This window comes from Sinohyriopsis cumingii, chromosome 19, assembly GCF_028554795.1.
Source record: "Sinohyriopsis cumingii isolate HCF-2022 chromosome 19, ASM2855479v2, whole genome shotgun sequence".
In the NCBI taxonomy this organism is placed as follows: Eukaryota; Metazoa; Mollusca; class Bivalvia; order Unionida; family Unionidae; genus Sinohyriopsis; species Sinohyriopsis cumingii.
In genome coordinates this window covers 48,077,913-48,099,022 of record NC_142979.1, presented here as the reverse complement: position 1 = coordinate 48,099,022, position 21,110 = coordinate 48,077,913, and the positions used below count along the sequence as shown (strand labels likewise).

The window sequence follows — 21,110 nt, the reverse complement described above, 5'->3', positions numbered from 1 at the left end:
TGTAACACATCTGTTCTGACTCTACCGATGTGAGTGTGAGTGTTTATGTTAAAATGTTTAAGTGAGATATAAAAAAAAATGGTCAGCTTGAAAACGCGAACCAATACTGTGACGCTCAGTATTTTGATGTGGTAAGAAGAAATGGTACAACACAGACAAAGAGGGCTTGTAAGTTCACATTTCAGTCTGTCTGTACTGTAATGGTAACAACGCAAGAACATAGGGATTATTATGCCACACAGTCCTAGAACAAAACAATGCATCACCCGTTGTAAGCCATTTCATTGGCTATACTTATTTTCTTACCGCGTTCACTTCGAATTGACTTGATTCAGACAGTGACGAGAATGGCCATGCTTTACTGGGTCTATCCTATAGGCGATTTATATAAAAAATATTTTTAAAAATTAAACTAATGCACGAACAATCGTACCATGGGCGATCCCATGGAAATTGTGTCCGTCTTATTGCAAAATACATCAACATTTAATTTAACCGTGCAGATCGCTAGAACAAACCTCTGATCATATACATTTTGAAAAGTGTTGTGTGACACGGATTGCCATTGTCGCTTGGTGTCTGCTTTCTTGTTCGAAAAGAGATCGTTTCGTCTTGACTATAAAAATTTAATTTGACTAAGTTTTACGCACTACTTGAACTCATACATTTACGTTGTAGGTGTAAGCCGTCGTTCTCAGTTTTCTGGAAGTTCGTTTTTGCGTTTCTCGTGATACTATTTTTTATGGACCGAACGAAATTTCTTTTGGCGTGAATCAGGACTCGTGGTTTTGTGGCATAATTGGAGAACATTGATGAAAGCTCAGTTATGTCGTCTTCGAAATTGCTGACACGGATCTGAGCTAAGACTTTAGGTTTTGTGTGAGGCGATACGGTACATCATTGCCTTTTACTTCCTCAATGAAATCGTTTCATCTTATTGCAAATTACATTTGACTAGGTTTCATACGCAGCAGGTCCCTGTATATAAGGAGAGTGTCTTAGCGTCAGAGTATTCATTCCGCTCTCAAACGATCACGAAGATGGAAGAGTCAGCACAGATCGACCTGCTGGTCAAATATTTGCTAAAAGTCATACGAAAGCATAATTCACAGGCGAAAGTGGCAACAAAACTTACTCTTTTGGTCGTTGATTTGATGAGAGTCATACGAAAGTGTGTGCTAATGAAGTTTGCTATATCTGCAAAGGTAAATGGGTATTTGTCTCCAAAATATCTGCTTCGTCTAAGAAAGAGAGACAAAAGTCAAGATACCTAATATCGTTGTCAGGGGAAAGGACACTGGAATTCAGAGTGCCCTACGAGAAAAGAGAAGAAACAAAACACAAGACGAAACAGAGAAGAGGGATTCAGAAGAAGAAGAAGAAGAAATTGAAGATGATGAAGAACTTGTGCCAGTAAAGACATGGAAATGGAAAAATTGACAATGTGAGCCGATGCGTTGGCCCTGATGTGAAATTTCATACTACCTTCTAAAAGAGAATAGACCAGAAAGAAAACGTAAGTGTCTCTTGGTCTTGACATTGTATAATAAGGATGGCGTGTTTTGTTTTTACTCACACTTTATTAAATTGTGCTCTTTCACCTCTCTCTATCCCTCTGGATCATGTTTTAGTTAGAATTGAAATGGAAGGATGTTTTCCTTCACGCACGCTCTTTAGGCATGCAAGTTCGTAAACAATAGTCAGTCTATTCATCCATCATTTTTGTGTCTTGATGTTTCCTAAAGCACACACTGATGCCATAAAATAACGGGTTAAATGGGTTTTGTAGTGTTGGGAGTGGGGGTGGGGTGGGGTGTAGGTGTTTGGCAGAGTTGATCATTGTAGGTGAGGGCTTAGGTGCTTTCAAAAAACTTTTTCTTCTTCACTCTTTGTTGATGGAATATAATGGGTCATTTTCTTCACTCTCTGTTGATAGTATATGTAAAGGGTTATTTCTTCACTCCGTGTGGATAGTGTATAATGGTTTTATTCTTCTTCCCTCTGTGGTGCGCGCGCGCGCGCGTGTGTGTGTGTGTGTGTGCGCGCGTGTGGTGTGTGTGTGTGTGTGTTAGCGTACGTTGTGTAGATCGTATATTTGGTTGTTTTTTTTTTTCTTCCTCCCGAGTGTGGATAGTATATTTGGGGTTTGTTTTTTCCTCTTCCCTCTGTGTGTGTGTGTGTGTGTGTGTGTGTCTGCTCGCGTATGTTGTGTGTGTGTGTGTGTGTGTGTGTGTGTGTGTGTGTGTGTTGGTCTCTGTTTGTCCCTATAAAACTCACTTTATCCCTATCAGATACACTCTACCTACCTACCTACAGTAGCGCGTATTCAGGTCAGCCACTTGACTTGCAACACTGTTGACATTTATCCCCTAGTGTTCAGTACAGTGACGTCACTGACGCTGGAAATTTTGAGACTATAAATATCGACTTGGGGATTTCCACATTTTGTAGCTATACATATATACTAGAATTCATAAACAGGAACGTCACTCAAGCTGAGGCTATAAAAAGATAGTGGGATTTTCCAAAGGAAAAACCCACAAGTTGGAGCTATAAATAGATAGTGGGATTTCATAGGAATTTCAGCTGATTATAGATACATAGGTATTTATCCACGATCGTCACAGAAGTTGATATTGTAAGTAGTTACTAATTTTATCCATTTTAGTCTAAACCATTGTAACTTAATTTTCGGGGATATGTTTATTTTCCTTTAAATTCTGGGACAATTTCGTCATTTTAGTCACATCCATTTTGTCGTTGAGCATTTCCTTGATTATAGCTATTTATAGCATCATTACAATTATGCAAATTTTTGAACACCCCAGCAAGATTTCAGGTCTTCGTAATGCTTTATATATAAATCCCACGCTTGTACTAGTGTATGTATGTTTCTGTCTCTGTTGTGTTTGACCCTCTACCATCATTGTCCATAGATAGTCCCACCATGTTCAATTCCCCTTGACGCTATACAGATCCACCATGTTCAATTTCCATATGTTAAATTCCCTTGAGGCTATATCCCCCAGGGGTTTCCGTAATGTTAAATTTTCCATTGTCCCTAGACAGTCCCACGATCTATTCCCCATGTTAAATTTCCCATTGTCCCTAGACAGTCCCACGATCTATTCCCCATGTTAAATTCCCATTGTCCCTAGACAGACCCACACTATAGTCCCCTGTTCCATTCCCCTTGTCCCTAGACAAGCCCAAACTCTATTCCCATGTTAAATTTCCATTGTCCCTAGACAAGCCCAAACTCTATGTTAAATTCCCATTGTCCCTAGAGTGGCCCAGCGTTTTTCTCCATGTTAAATTTCCATTGTCCCTAGAGTGGCCCAGGGGTGTTTTTAATGGTAATTCCCATTGTCCTCTAGGGTGGCCCCATTCACTACTTTCATATAAGCTGCCTGGACAAGGGTCAAGTTTAATTTCCAATCTAGAATACCTCCAACAACCATGACCTTCTTTAAGAATAAAAATGAGATTGACCCAGGTTTGTGATGACATGTCAGTAAGAAAAATTAGTTTCGAATATTAAAGTCTTTAGCTCAAAATTTGTAATCAAAACTGATGCTTGCCGATTCACAAGAAATTCTACCGGTAATAAACATGAACGAATGAAAGGAAAAACAGCCGTCCTACAATTTACGTCACACACATAACAAACACTTTTTTTTCCACGATTACCATGAACAAGTGGGATGGTTACTGAGAAATATTATATATTTATACTTACCCGATGTAATCGTCTTTTTTCTTCTTTTTTTCTTCTCTCAATGCATCCAACGAAACATGACATAATAGAACTAAAAATAGCGGTACCGTAAAGAAAACCATTAATTAAAACCGCTATTCCGACTGACGTTCTAATCAAATGCGCTCTCTTTAAGAAAGGTGTTAATCCAATGGAACACCCTAACTAAATGCACGATAATGTAATTAATGGATAATTGTTAGGCATATTGGATATACTCATATAGTAAAGTGTATGTGTATAACCTTTGCAGATACTTTGAAGCTGAACTATAAAATGTAGAAAGTATTTTGGAAATAATAAAATAGCATAAAACAATTCATTGTCCAATCAACAGCAACAACAGCAACAGAAACAAATAAACAGTTTAAAAAAGAAAAGAAATAGATTTAAAGTTAATTGAACGTTGAAGGTAGAATTTTTTTTAAGTCAATTTTGAATTTTCATTCATCATGATGTGCTGTATAATTTATAACGCTTAGAATATGCATCTAATGATGAAATCCATCTCTTAACCTTCCTAAATTAAAAAAGTCATTAAAAAACTAAATAAATCATTTCCATTGCATACATGGTTTCCATTGCGCTAAAGCTCTACTGCGATTGTGTTCTTTCTCAAATGCGCACATTTCATACAGTTATTAGCGTCAGTTTAAAAAAAAAATCTATTTTCTTTTTTACAATACAAAAATATATGTATGCATCTGATTATTAAATCTTCCTTTCATTTTTATCAATAAAAGAAATGTAAAACCCCCACAAAAATAATTTCTATTGAGTACTATATTTCCATTGCGATGGATTTTTCCATTGCGTGTTTTAGTCATACCTCTTCGAGTAGCCTCCCTTACAATAAGTTGCAGAAAACCAAAACAATATGTAAACACAGAGAGAGTTGAAACATGATTACGGAAAGTTCTCATCGTCTATAAAAGAAAATCACAATACAGTATTGGACAGTATTGTTTATGTTGGAAATAAACCGTTCTGTTTTGTTTTCAAAGAGCATTTAACAGGTATAAAAGCATACAGTTTGCACCAGCTATAACTTAGATATAATACAATCTGTCATGTTTTATAAAACTTTTTGTACTGTAACACATTTTGATAGAATTTATTTGTATGCATGCTAAATATGTTCAGCAAGCCATTATCCCATATCCCTTCAGGGATTCGATTCATGGTTGCTCACCTTCAACGAAGTATACATTAACGAAGTAAGAATGTTTCGACCATCGATAAATCGTACGAGCTTGACTAGTCCTACATGTACGAAGTATCACATGTTATTTATGTTTTAGTGCTACGCATAGTCCTACAGGTAAGACATTGACGCTGATATTTATGTTTTGGGCATAGCACTTAAACAAAAGCAACATATGCTATGTCTTACATTGTAGGACTAGTGCTACGCACCGACGCCCAAAACATAATTATCAGTCATTTGTTTACTATCATGAATGCCGACAAGGCCTGTATGATTTTTGTAGTGTACGTCAACGAGGTCATTTAGGCGCTTTTACTCATCTTGAATTAAATATTATTATTTTTTTTTAATTTAACCAGTTCAACCAGTTTTTTTTTCTCAATCCGAATTGTTGAATGCTCTGCACCTTAACTGTCATCAAAAAACGTCCACGCAATAATTATTTATCACTAACGGAATCTTGCAGTGATAGCCAGGTACTTAAAATGGGTCAAGAAAAGAGGATGTCAAGTCTAATCATAACAAAAAAAAAGGGCAGCACAAATTCTTTTCAGCATATGCGTCTTTCTTTACAACATTACAGCAACCAACATTCTGTTTGTATTGGATCACACCTGTAACTTGACATTGTCCAAAAATGTCCACAGACTTTACCAATGTTTTTGACAAATGTATTTCTCAGTGCATGTATATAATGACTTCCTGAGGAATATGGATGTTTGATGATGGAAATAAAGTGAACAAATGCCATTTAAAAGTATGTGTGATCAAATTCTACAAAATGACCCCCATTCGTAATGTGCTCAGAATTTTGATCATGTGGCGGGTGGTCAGCTGACTTGATTTATACTTTACATCATGTTAAAACAAATGTCCAAATCTGATCTTTTTTTGGAAAGGTGAGTTAATGAAAGCACTGCTTTGATGAGTGAATGATGTTGTGACACTAATTAACTGATTTATGCGTCTTTTATCTTGTTTATAAGAAAATAAAGTATTGTTTGATAGATAGTCTGATTTCCAATGAGGATTATCTAAAGTCTTTTGTATCAATGAAAATAAATATACTATAAGTTATATGTACATATATCTGCTAACTTTTTAACCTTTGCAAATAAAAATAATTTTCAAAATATGGTATCTAGAGCTTTTTCAATATAATTTTATCACTTATTTTGAGAAAAAATGTTATGGTCACTTAAATTTTTCTTCTAAAAAATAAATGCCTAAACAATAAATGAAAAGAATTTTAAGTCCTTTTAATTAACATTTGCTATAAAAAAGCACAACAGGAATATGGGACTTAGTCTATCATAAATTGGTTGTAGTTTCCCAATAAATGCTCAGTATTCCCACACATGTTAAACAAGGATTAAAGCAGCAGAGTAAAAGATTTTTATGCAAATTTATTTTGTTGGTTTACATAAATATGTGGGATTAACAAAGGAAAAGAGAGGTGCTACCACTTCAATCTAGACTTTGTGGAAGTTTTCATTCCAACATATATAAACATTAGTTACCTTCAGAGCGCTTTTGTAAAAATTGGTTGAAAAATGATAAATGTATGCCCATTTGAATCTGTGTATGTTATATAGACCAATTTTTTCATCTGGAACTTTGGTTCTCATTTGTCTAAGGTGAAATCTTGATCTTTATAAATCATTCATTGATCAAGACCTTATTTTGTAGTGCTAACCATATTATGAACCTAAATAATGTTGTAAAGGTATTAAAAAAGGTATCACACATGAATGAAAATTAATCAAGCATAGTAAAATTGGCAACTTTCGGTCCAAATTTTGATCTGTTACTTATTCTCCTAACATAATGCAATTGGGGAACGTTTTCCAAGGAGAAAGACAGTTTTTAAGTACATTATGTTTCTCTAACAATACATACTCAATCTAAATACTTTTACATGAGAAAGTGATTATTTAAATTTGTTTTATGTCTAATTTGTGTAAGATCTAATGCAAATATTATTTTGATAAGCTATGTGTCAGCATGGGTTACTGTTACTGGTTACTTATTTTAGACAATATTTCATAGTGTAAACAGTAATATTAGAGCCACAATGTCTTTGAAGCTTGATGATTGTAGAATATATAAGCTGAGATAAACATCAGATAAATTCAACAAACATAATCCTTTTATTAGCCCAGTAACAGAGACCAAAGTGACAGCTGGGCTACCGTCAGATGATTACTAAAAATACACCCCTACTGTGTCATCGCAATAAAATTCCCATAGATGGGCTTGCTTATATACAACTGAATTTAATTGACAGATTTAAATAAATTGTATTATTTCATACAGTTTTAATTAGGAATTCTGATTGACTTAACAGGTCACATGCAGTTGACGACAACATAGTGTATTGGTTTCTTCACAGAGATTGTAGCTTCTGAAAACATGTACTTACATGGGGTTAAATTTAGATAAAGGTATAAAAGTAAAACAATTACAAGCATTGATTTCACTCACTATTTTGTTTTCTTGAGCTGTGAAATCATAGATATCGGCCAACACAAGAGATTTGTGCATTATCTCCAATCATAGCTAATTCCCCACCTCATGACGTTTGCCAAGGGTGGTATCCTGGAACCTTTCCAACATATGTCTTGTTCGAGTATTTTCTTCACTAGTTTCTGCTGCAAAATATTTACGTCCTTGCTTCTTGAAGAAGAGATGGGGATTAAGATATCCTGAATGCCTACATGTACCTGGGAGCATGTGTAATGTAATACATCTTCTTCTGTAGCATTTATGATAGACTGGATTTTGCAGTATGATCAGTTATTGTTGTTGGTGTTTTTTTTGAGTTTCACACCATTTTCAGTGCATGATAGGCTGTACATGGCAGCCAATATAACTGGTGGAAGAAGAGCTCGGAAAACCCCTGGTAAGAACCACTGACCCACAAGAAGCTACTGGCAAGCTTTCTCACATACCCACATTGGCCAAGCCTGAGACTTGAACCTAGTGGACAGAGGTGAGATGGCAGTGATCGGTAAAGGTGATTGCTTTAGACCACTCATCCACCCGGGACCCCAAATATGATCAGTAGAGTGCAACAGTTTCAGAATTTTCACCCATTTCCTGGTGGTGGAGGTGTCATGAGGTCCATGTAAGAGGGTATGAATAACTGAAAATCATGGTGGTAATGCTGTTTTGCTAATTTTTTGATACTTAAACTTGGGAACTGTATGTTGCCCCACTTTTTTGATAAAGAGTTTGTTATATTTCAGGATCTTCAGAAGCCAGTCATGAAAATCTTCAAAAATTGTACATTAGTCCTCCTGTTTGATACAAATACCTCTTTCAAAGAGAAAGCATCTTGGAAAAAGAAAATCACCGACAATGGTGGAGTGATCTCATATATAGTAACAAAGAGGGTATTAACGCAATTATATGTCTGTATTCTCTGATTGTAAGATATAGGCAGCATGTTTCTGTTGGCAATGGTTGGAACAGCATTAACAATATTGATATCATGCTTAAGCTTTTAGTTTGCCTGGCTGTTTGGTCATGTAAGTGTAAAGTGTAATGCCGCATCCAATGTGTTATGCATCAACTGTTTTCTATCACACATCATACTGTTTTGAACATCTCTCAAAATCCACTGAACCAACTTGAACTAAATTTAACAAAGAGCATCCTCACATGAGTGGCTTTTAATTTTTACAAAATGATCCCAATCCACCATCAAATATGACAACTATTAATAAAATTAGAAAAGCCTTGAAACAACTTTTAAAAAACTACACAACAGATTTAACAGCATCCTGGCATGAAGTTCTTTTCACAGATGACACTAATCTGCCATCAGATATCACTACTCTTTTCTAAATATAGAAAAACTTTTAAACAATATTTTCTTAGAAGCTAATGATTAGAGTTTTATTGAATTTTAGAAAGGGATATGGGTCTTTCACATTTTTATAAATGATGCCAATCCACTGTCAAATAATTTCAATATGGCTGCCATTACTAGACATAGAACCTTTAATCAACTTCTTATCAAAGCTGCTCAGCAGAATTAAACCAGATTTAATAGCAAACATCCATGTGATGCTGATCTGCCTTCAAATATAACTATAAAGATAGGAAAGCTTTTTGACCATGTGACTTCAGATGAGCACAGCAGAAACTCTACATTGTAATTCATTCTAATATCTAGGAGTTCCTAGATTACTAATTGCTGACAAACCACTCCCTCGATAACTCACACCTGGATAACTCACAAACCCACTTACAATGCATGGTCAGGCATGGATCCTATTTTATAAAACTAGAAAATACAAAGAATATTGTCCCTATTTGTTTAACATGAAGAAAATCACAATCAAATTTTTTTTGATAAATGAAACCTTGATATATCACTTGTTTTATCATCAGAAATGGCTGGTATTGCTCAGAAATTGGAATTAAGATTGTGAAATTCTCAACTTTGAATAAGAAGTCTTATATTTTGTTACATTTTCTTTCCAAATAACATTCTCAATACTCAGTCAAAAAACATTTAACTAAATTTCAGTCAATGAAAATGTCACTAATGCATTCTGCTGGAAACACTTTAATAAATAAATACCAATGAAATAATTTCTTTTCAAGTGAAATTTGTATTTTAGTTCTATCTTTTAGTTGGGTTTCAGTTTAATCATTGATTATGTAATATGCCATCTTGTATCCAAACGTGAAAATGTCATTCTGCCATCAATGAGCATTTCTTTGAAAGCTTAATTAATTACTGACCATATTTTGATATCTGACTTGAAGACATATTTATTGTATTGTTACACTTAGTTAAAAGTAGACCTGCTTTGTATTATCATGTTAATTTTGTCTTTTGTATCAAATCAAATAAAGGGGTTGAAGTAAAAGAAAATTTAAAAGGCATACAAATCCTACATATGTAAGAGCTAGTGGTCAATGTAGTTGGTTTGGACAATTCATTTCAGTTATCAATTGTTATAAATATTATTATGTAAGTATTATAATTAAACTACCTTAAATTATTCAGTTCATTCAGAAATGTGATCAAAGATAGCATGACAACCAAGCTAAATGAGTACTTCCTGAATAAAAAGCTTAGTTTCACAAATATGGTTCATTATGGAGAAACAAGTTCCAGAATTTGTAGTGAAGTTTTCCTGAATTGTCATTCAGAGCTTTCCTCAAGGATAAGAAGAACTTTCTCTGTTGCTTGCAGTGATATCATGGCATCAATACTTTACTAATAGAACAATACAAAATTGAGTTTCAAAGTTGACATTTGTTTCATGAAATAAATGTCCCTGCATGTGTAAAAAGAGAAATCTTGTTTTGTTGTGAATCCGCAGTGATGTAATGTACATAATATTTGTGTAAACTTGATGGGTGTTGAAACCTCCTGCTCAATACTGTTGTTAAGGGTCTTGCAGAGGTTGTTATCTTGAAAGTAAAGGTAATTTATACAAAAGAGTCAATAACTTTACCAGAAAAACTCTTTATAGATAATGATTCCCCTTCATAAGTCATGGGGGGATGGCATTGTCTTCATGAGTTTTTGGAGGTGCCTTAGTAATTCATGCTTTTGCTTATAGTGTCGTGAGGACACGAGTTACAGAGGGATGGTATCCACACTGAACATCGTAAAAACACGGGTGGGGTGTGGGGCAACTGGGCTGTTTAATTCCCAAATATATGTTTTATACTTGCATTGGGATTAGTTGTCAATAAAGCGCTTTTTATAACATAGTTGTTTTTTTTGTATCAGTTACCTTTATTTTTAAGATGCCCAACTTCTAAAAAATCATTAACATAATAATAATATTCTTCAATAATCTTCTTGTGTATGTGAAAACATTGTGTATTTCATTACAGCCACTTTGTTGTTGATAAGTTTGGTTCTCTGCTTTGTAAGGTCACAGCATTACAACAAAAAGGAGCAAACAAAGCAGTGAAAAAGACTAGCTGATTTAAAATAAATGAGATTCCTTTCTTGTAAAATACTAGGTACATTTATTTCTTGAAACAATGGTCAACATCGAAAATCATTTTTTATTCTTCTTCAAGTAAAATATTGTTACTGCGATTTCATTGCAAGTAATAGTGAAAGTAATATGGAGATTTCTAAATGCCAATTCAGGAATTTTAAGTTAACTACAAACTCTTAAACTTTCTTCTATACAATGAACAGTACCTGTGAAAAGCTTTTTTACTTCAAGTACATGTATTCATTTCTTTTGGTTGTTGTGCTATCTTTAATCACACTTGTGAATGACTAGGCTAATTTAAGGTAGTTTAATTATATTACATACATAATAATATTTATAAAAGTATTCAGTTGATCAATTGAAATGAGTTGACCAGACCCACAACCTTGCTACCTATTATACAAGTAGTAGTATTAAAATGCATTTTAAGTTTCCTTTATTCCACCTCTTTATTTCTTTCAAAAAACATAATTAACTTGCTAATAAAAAGCAGGTCTGTTTTTAATTTGGTGCAACAATACAACAAATACTTCTGCCAGTCATATATCAAACACAGTCAGCACTTAATTGCTATGAAATGCAGACTGTAGACCTCATAAAGTAAAATGGTTCTAATCTTTCATTGACCATAGTCATCTTTAAATCTTGTTATCATGAATCCTCTTGAATGAATGGTCATACTGACATGGTGTTTTCACAAAACATTTCTTGTGACATTTAGCTGTTCCTAAATTAAAATGGCGCCAGTCTTGTTATCATGAATCCTCTTGAATGGATGGTCATATTGACATGGTGTTTTCACAAAACATTTCTTGTGACATTTAGCTGTTCCTAAATTAAAATGATGCCAGTCTTGTTATCATGAATCCTCTTGAATGGATAGTCATATTGACATGGTGTTTTCACAAAACATTTCTTGTGACATTTAGCTGTTCCTAAATTAAAATGACGCCAGTCTTGTTATCATGAATCCTCTTGAATGGATAGTCATATTGACATGGTGTTTTCACAAAACATTTCTTGTGACATTTAGCTGTTTCTAAATTAAAATGACGCCAGTCTTGTTATCATGAATCCTCTTGAATGGATAGTCATATTGACATGGTGTTTTCACAAAACATTTCTTGTGACATTTAGCTGTTCCTAAATTAAAATGGCGCCAGTCTTGTTATCATGAATCCTCTTGAATGGATGGTCATATTGACATGGTGTTTTCACAAAACATTTCTTGTGACATTTAGCTGTTCCTAAATTAAAATGATGCCAGTCTTGTTATCATGAATCCTCTTGAATGAATGATCATACTGACATGATGTTTTCACAAAACATTTCTTGTGACATTTAGCTGTTTCTAAATTAAAATGATGCCAGTCTTGTTATCATGAATCCTCTTGAAAGAATGGTCATACTGACATGATGTTTTCACAAAACATTTCTTGTGACATTTAGCTGTTTCTAAATTAAAATGACGCCAGTCTTGTTATCATGAATCCTCTTGAATGAATGGTCATACTGACATGATGTTTTTACAAAACATTTTTTGTGACATTTAGCTGTTCCTAAATTAAAATGACATCAGTCTTGTTATCATGAATCCTCTTGAATGAATGGTCATACTGACATGATGTTTTCACAAAACATTTTTTGTGACATTTAGCTGTTCCTAAATTAAAATGACGCCAGTCTTGTTATCATGAATCCTCTTGAATGAATGGTCATATTGACATGATGTTTTCACAAAACATTTCTTGTGACATTTAGCTGTCCTAAATTAAATGATGCCAATCTGACAACAACATGGTCACCATGATGGACATCAGGAAATTATTGTAATTGCAACTCCTCCTGCATGGATGGTCAGACAAACATGGAGTCTCCACTTTCAGACTTCATAAAATATGAAGTTGTTTCTGATTGAAAATGGTGCAGATATAATGTCCCAAAATGCTTTTGCAACCATCATGAAAATCCCATCATGGGTATTCCTCCAAAATGGATGTCTCTATTGACATAGGGTGTTCACTGAAACATTTAATGTGATGTGTAGTTGGTTCTACATATGAATGATGCTAATCTAACCTCCACAATAGCTGATTTATTGCCAATCTTTAAATCTAGCCTCCACAATGGCTGATTTATTGCCCATCCTTAAATCTAACCTCCACAATGGCTGATTTATTGCCCATCCTTAAATATAACCCCAACAATGGCTGATTTATTGTCCATCCTTAAAATCTAACCTCCACAATGGCTGATTTAAAGCCCGTGCTTAAAATCTTCCTATTGCTTATTTTCCTGAACAGATCCTTGTACTGGCATGGGGTTTTCACTAAAACACTAACAATATATAACTGGTCAAGATAAAAAGCTGCTGATCTGATTTTCAACATGATTTTCAACATGGCAACCATAGTGGGCATCTAAAAACATCTTGTTTTTACTACTTTTCTTGACTGAATGAATCACACTGACACTTTGTCTTCACTACTTCTCTTGATTGAATGTATTTTGACACTTTGTTTTCACTACTTCTCTTGACTGAATGTATTTTGACACTTTGTTTTCACTACTTCTCTTGACTGAATGTATTTTGACACTTTGTTTTCACTACTTCTCTTGGCTGAATGTATTTTGACACTTTGTTTTCACTCCTTCTCTTGGCTGAATGTATCACTGACACTTTGTTTTCACTACTTCTCTTGACTGGATGTATCACTGACACTTTGTTTTCACTAAAACATCTTGTGCAGTATATAATTGGTTCTGAAATGAAAATGTTGCAGATCAGATCATTTAACATGTCAACACTATTATGAACAAGTTTGAAAGCCAAACCTACTTGACCCTGGTGACAAGTTAAAGGCCACTGCCTGCTTTTAAAAAAAATAACTTCACTGAGCTCAGGAACATGGTTAAATGTTCATATGCAAATGAATTTGACCTTGTAATACTTTTTCTTTTGATTGCACTTGAACATTGATTTCAAGGTCAAAGATCTTGTCTCCGGTTTTTATCTGTGACGACTTGTGAGCATGATAACACAGTGTGTTTAGATTTATATCTGAATAATATCTTTAATGATTACAATTCAGTAACTTGTTGGTTAATATAATTTTTTGTGAATAAATGAAACTTACCAGTATCATGTGGGTATATTTTGACAGTATCTGAAATGAGATAAGTGATCTTCTTTCCATGATAACATGGTCATTGTCAAAGGACATGATGAAGACATTTGTACTACACTTGCTTTAATTCAGACATATAAGATAATATTTTTCTTTCCAAATTAGGTATGTTTGAATTTCATATGATTATCTGAAATAATTTAAATAGTCATAAATTAAAAAAAGATAAATGGAGGGAAGAAATGGGCTGATTGGGAATAGCTACTAATTTTGACAACCCATTACAGCATCACTTCCTTTAGAAAATCAAATAATCAGGTAAAAGTAATATTTCATTATGATCTCCATTGCAGGCATCTTTAATAGTTCTGTTCAACAAAAGCACTGTTAGTCACTCATTTAAAATAAGACAAGCCAGGCGATACAGCATTCCTGTGGTGAACCCCAAATATGTGGACCAGTGTATTCAGCAAGGACATGTCCTGAGCACAGAGAGTTACGTAGTTGCTGAGCCTCAATATGAGCAGGGGCTCAAGACGGGGAGAATTCAAAGTGAGTTACATGAGCTTTCTCAACTACACTGAATGCCTTATCATTCTGGCAGAGAGATTTCCCTTTTTTTTCTATGTCTCCATATTATGTTTAGGCTATTTATGTCCATCCATCCATCCATCCATCCACCCGTCCACCCATCCATCCATCCATTTGGCTTCCATGCAGTAACTTGGGTTCAGCTTTACATACCTTCACCAAGCTTTGCAGGTAGGTTTCTGTTGAAGACAAAGAACCCTTTAGATTTAGGGGTACAATGGGGTCAAACCTCAAGGTTATTGTGATTGACAATAGCAGATGGTTTTCATGGAAAAGCATAAGTTTTAGTTCACATAACCTTGACCAAACTTTGCAGATGGGTTGTCCTGTTGGAAAAAAAACCAAATTGATTTTAGGATAAGACACTTTGAGGTCAGATACTGTAGCCAGGAAATTTAAAACAATTGTTTCTGTGTATCAACTTAAATTCTGCTTGACATACCTTCAGCAAACTTTGTACGTAGGTTTCAGTCTAAGGCAGATAAGCCTGTCGACTTGGGGGTCAAAAGGTCAAAAAATCAATGTCACTATGATACAAGAAAGTACAATGGTTTCTGCACAATAACTTGAGTTGTACTTAACATTCCTTCACCAGTACTTATAGTTACATTATGTTTGGTGGTACAAGAAGCCTGTTGATTAATTTTATATCTAAGGATTATAGATGAAGGACACTATGATAAGTTTTTCATAATAACATAATTCTTCTGAATTTATCCTCATCAAACTTTGCAAGTAGTATGCTTTTGATAAGACAAAAGGCCTGATGGTTTCAGGATTATAACGGTCCATGTAAAGGTCACCGTAACCTTAACAAGTAACCAGTGTAATATGTATCAGTCAGTGTATTCTTGTTAATCATATAATTAAGAAGCTCTTAAAGGCATCTGTTAGTAATAAATTTACACATGTATACTTGTTAATTAGCATATATATTGCTTTCTTTGTATCTTTTAATCTAATTATCTTTTTATATATAGTTGTACAATCTAAGGGTTATTGAAGTAAGTTTCAAAATCTGTTATATGATAATTGTGTGAATTGTCTGTTGGACACGTGGAATACAGTGTGGTGCACAAGGCCCTGTACATACTGATCCATTGTATTTTAGGATCTTCCTCAGAAGGTGTCATCCGAAAGAAGAAGAAGCATGGGAAACTCATTAATCTTGCATCACACCCTAGCTTCCTGCATGGTGATCCAGATGGACCTGAGTTTGATGAGGGCAGATATGAACTGGCTAAGTGGTCAGTTCTTCAGGTTTGCAGCATCTCTAATTTTTCATGTGTAATGTACATAACATGCACTCAGGTGCAAACAGAATGAACCTAGATGTGCTGTTGCATGATGCACTGCCAGCATAGTATGCAATAACAGATCTGGCTCTGTGCAGTTAACAGTTGGGTTTATGTTACACATGCTCAAATACAATAATATGCAAGTTTTGGCTATTCAAAAACTGAAAAATAGTGCTGCAAAAGAGTAACTGTTAAAACTCCTGTTTTTAATATTGTTCATCATCTGTTCTCTATTTCATGGTTAGTATCAAAACTGAAAATATTCAAACAGAGGAGTTCTTTATGGGAAAGTTGCTACCTTGTAGCAAGTGTGTTTGTGGCATCTTTGTTAAAATTTCCCACTATAACAAAATACATGGGTACAAATAATTATTAAATTATGAGTACCAGCATTTCTTTTTAGTGACCATGAACAAATTGTACTGAATAAATGTATTATCTTATATTAAGTGTGCTTGCCTAGACTTCCAAATTACAGGTTAAGCACACCTAACAATGAAAGGACCTTAAAGTTTCTTTACAGTTTCAGCAAGTTCCACGGTCCTGATACAAATAAGATATGAAAACTTGCTTCAGTAAAAACAAACCTGTTCTGAAAGATCACTTCCATGAGAGACCACCTGTCTTGAGGGACCTGATTCTGATTGCATGGATTTATTGATTATATAGTGATGTGACCTGTTATGAGAGACCACTTATCTTGAGAAAACATTATTTTTTGGTAGAAGGGGTGATCTTCCAAGACAGGTTTTAATGTATAAGTTCTTTTTTGCATATGAGAGTCCTCTCTTTTATCTAATTATTTTATTTAGTTAGTTTGAATTTAATTAGTGTGATTTTAATTAATTCAGCTACCTGCAAACAGAAAGAGAGGAATTCATACTATAAGTTTTCATCTTACACAGGATAGGTTGTCCTCTGTGTTTTACATATATGGTAATAATTTAGAAATTCAACAGTATGTATTCAGAGAGGAAGGAAAACATGTACTAAAAGTTCTTTCCAAACACAGGAAAAAATTTGTCTTCTCTGATACCGAACATTGTTTTATATTGTGAATAATCAACAGAGATTTGAGAAATATTAAAAATTAGTTGTACTACTTAATAACTGACAGGCACATTACTAAGCAGGACATTTGCTGACATGTTTTAATTTTTATTAATTCATCAATTAAAAAATATAAATGCTTTATACTGTTCACTTTTGGTCTGGCTGACAGCTGTATTCTAGGTTTGTAGAAACATGTGCAATAACAGAACAGCCACTGCCCTATATGTTGACCAATGCATGTATTTATACCAGATTTTTGTTTCTAAATTTATCTGACCATACCTGGTCATCTTGATTGACCTGTTTGAATTAATTGGACATGCAGACTGATCAATACATTCATGTATGCAGGTCTCTTTTGTGCCATGCATCGTCTAAATATGGTTGGCATATAAAAGGCAGGTGAATAAATCAGAGAAAAAGTCACATGACAACGTATTTTTGCCTAGCTGTATGTTTATGTCTGACAAATAAAAGACTTGTTTTATAATTTATTATTCTCTAGTCAAAGGCGACTGTTTAATTTGCCTTCCCATATGTCCTCTGTGCTACTGAAGTTTTTCCAATGGTCCTACAGTCATTGCAGGATCATATTTATGTTATTAAATTATTTTTATTCAGCATGTTTGTGTTTTATATACATTAGAGCCCAATATGCAAACTGGACATTTAAAAGCCTTCTTTAATAGTTCTACTCTCACTGGAAAATGGGTTCATTCCCCAGCCGAATCATACCAAAGACTTATAAAAATGGTACTAGCATGTGCCTCACTTGGTGCTCAGCATTAAGAGGTTAGTGTTAGGACTGGTTGGCCTGGAGTCAGGATAATGTGACTCGGTGGAACATCATGCTACATGTCTGCAGCATGATGCTCCAGTGCTAGACGTCACTATAAACTGCCACACTGCAGACATCGTACGCGATATGACTCAGAAATTGTTAAAGCTACGTTAAAATTCCAGATCACACACACACACACACACACACAAACATTTGACACCCATCCATATCAGCAAGATGCTTATGGTTCTAAAGTAGTCTAAATTGTCCTTGACCATATAGTTCATATACTGCCATTACCCATGGTATAGACAAAAATGAAACATTTAGGCTCAGTCTGAGGAAACTGGAACCTCAATTGTTTTGTTGATCATAGCACAGTATAATAAACAGGTATATGTTAAGTTGTATGTAAGGTCCTGTTCTCAGGATATGAGGAAACTGAGTTTATATCCAGGCCCTGAGAGTGTTGCAATCTGATTTACTTGCTGAAATTCACCTTAACTTTTGTTTGTTAAAATCTTGGCTTTAAAATATAATTAGATGAATTTTAATGACTTTACATCATTGTGTTGTGCAGTTACAAAATCCTAAAAGTACTTGTATGTTTTATGCTTAACAGATCTGATTTTATTTCAGAGTGGGACTTTGGTACAGGTGCTGGAGATCCATGCCCAACCAAGTGGGACTCCTCAGTCAGGGCAAAGCAAATTCCGTCTTTATGCCCAGGGAGCAGCCATGGATAAAAACAATGTAACACATATGTCAGTTAGCAGTGCTTTTCCATACAGTTAGCAGCAGTTTTCTACAGATATCAGTACTTTTACTTTTCCACAAAGTTAGCAACATTAACACTGTTTTTGTTTCATCGGTGTTTGTATCTAGCAAGACATGGGTATCATTTTTATGGTGGTAAGTGCATTGTTGTCATCATGATGTTTCAAATGAACAATGCTACAGTTTACTTTTCTGTGCGTTGAGTTTTCTATCCTCTTGTTACATGCATGTAGGTCATAGTGCTTTTGCATTGTCGTATTATTCATGTCAATTGAACATCAAGAATATTTTTGGATCGATAATATTTGCTTTTTATATGCCTAACATAAGGTAGTGCATATTGGGTTATTGTCAGTGCCACCTGACCATTTGATAACAATTTGGTTTCCTTGCACTAGCTTGAGTTCTTCTTCACACACCTTCACCAACTCAGCAGATGGGTTGCCCCGTAGTCAACAACGAACCCTATTGGTTTATGGTTGAACAGGTTTTAATGCAAGGTCACTGACAGGAATAACATTTCAGTTTCTGTGCAGTACTGCTTCTCATACCTTGACAGAATATAGAGGGTTGCACTGTGGGAGACTAAGAACCTTTTTAATTTGTGGGTGAAAAAGGGCAGAGGTAAAGGTTATTTGTTCCGACTGTCAAATGAATTCTGTGCAGAATCAACATTTTTTGTTTTATCTAATTCATCAAATTTCGCAGGTATGTTGCACAAAAGGGGACAAAAGAGTTAAATGGTCCAGGTCACTGTGACTGACCATGATTTTGGTAATAACTGCAGTTCTGTTGGAGATAGCTTCACAAAATATTTGGATTTGATACTCTACAAGCTACAAGAGAAACCAATTAATTTTGGTATTTAAAAGTAAAAGTTAAAGTCACCATGATAATTAAAGTAAAATGGTTTCTGTGCAAAATTACTTGAGTTTAAGTAAATATGCGCTTACCAAACCTACTACCAAGAAGTATATCAATTAATTTTATACATTAGAGCCAGTGGTCAAGGTCACTGCATTCTGACAAAGGGAGATAAGTTTTTTTGCATAAGAACTAAAGTGTCTGCTGAATATTTGCTATCACTAAACCTCTATGGTAGGTTACCATTGACAAGACAAAGAAGCCTGCGGATTTTGGGATTAGGAGGTCAGGGTCATCATGACTCTTAATAAGATGGAGGCAGACATGCTATTTTCATTTTCGGTATTCTTGTTATTTAGTGTTGAAAATTACTTAATATGCCATTGAACAGTTATGGTCCTGATTTGATAGAAGCCTGATTGATGTGTTAATGAACATTAATGATTCTGGTTTATGAGAAACCTTCTGAGTATGTTATTGAAATTTAATAGTCCTGATTTGAGAGAAGCCTACTTGGTGTGTTATTGAACATTAATGGTCCTGATTTGAGAGAAGCTTCTTAATGTGTTATTGAACATTGATGGTCCTAGTTTGAGAGAAGTCTTCTTAGTATATTACTGAACATTAATGGTTCTAGTTTGAGAGAAGCTTACTTTGTGTGTTATTTAACATTAATGGTCATAGTTTGAGAGAAGTCTTCTTAGTATATTACTGAACATATTGAACATTAATGGTCCTAGTTTTGAGAGAAGCCTTCCTAATGTGTTATTGAACATTAATGGTCCTGGTTTGAGAGAAGTCTTCTTAGTATATTATTGAACATTAATGTTCCTAGTTTTGAGAGAAGCCTTCCTAATGTGTTATTGAACATTAATGGTCCTAGTTTTGAGAGAAGCCTTCCTAATGTGTTATTGAACATTAATGGTCATAGTTTGAGAGAAGTCTTCTTAGTATATTACTGAACATATTGAACATTAATGGTCCTAGTTTTGAGAGAAGCCTTCCTAATGTGTTATTGAACATTAATGGTCCTGGTTTGAGAGAAGTCTTCTTAGTATATTATTGAACATTAATGTTCCTAGTTTTGAGAGAAGTCTTCCTAATGTGTTATTGAACATTAATGGTCCTAGTTTGAGAGAAGTCTTCTTAGTATATCATTGAACATTAATGTTCCTAGTTTTGAGAGAAGCCTTCCTAATGTGTTATTGAACATTAATGGTCATAGTTTGAGAGAAGCCTTCCTAATGTGTTATTGAACATTGATGGTCCTAGTTTGAGAGAAGCTTACTTAGTGTGTTATTTAACATTATTGGTCATAGTTTTGAGAGAAGCCTTTCTAATGTGTTATTGAACATTAATGATCATAGTTTGTGAGATGCCTACTTAGTTTGTTATTGGAAATTAATTATCTTTGTTTGAGAGGAAACCCTATAAATTATATATATTATATATGTAAGTAAGTATTTAGATATTATACTCTTGATCCCATCCCAAACCACCAACTCAAGCATTCATGCATCATCAAAGTAAATAGTCTCATTACAAAATTAAATTGCCTGCAAGGACAATTTAAGATTTATGACTGCATTAGATAATCACTGTAAATTATTTCCTTAGTGTACCTTTCATAAGCTGTTTGACATTTTAGCAGTGAGGACTTAGAAATATGTTTAAAG

The 21,110-nt window shown here is 34.4% G+C and overlaps 1 protein-coding gene across 1 annotated transcript in view; it reads left to right on the top strand.

Moving 5' to 3' along the window:
• Window positions 1-4,657: 4,657 nt before the first annotated feature.
• Window positions 4,658-21,110, top strand: part of LOC149775655 (protein mono-ADP-ribosyltransferase PARP4-like) — a 126,873-nt gene continuing 110,420 nt past the window's right edge. The window contains exons 1-5 of the mRNA XM_089943841.1: window positions 4,658-4,773; window positions 8,213-8,359; window positions 14,424-14,622; window positions 15,773-15,921; window positions 18,433-18,546. Coding sequence (XP_089799967.1) covers window positions 8,231-8,359; window positions 14,424-14,622; window positions 15,773-15,921; window positions 18,433-18,546 — 591 coding nt within the window. The 5' untranslated portion in view covers window positions 4,658-4,773; window positions 8,213-8,230. The remainder of the gene's footprint in view (window positions 4,774-8,212; window positions 8,360-14,423; window positions 14,623-15,772; window positions 15,922-18,432; window positions 18,547-21,110) is intronic.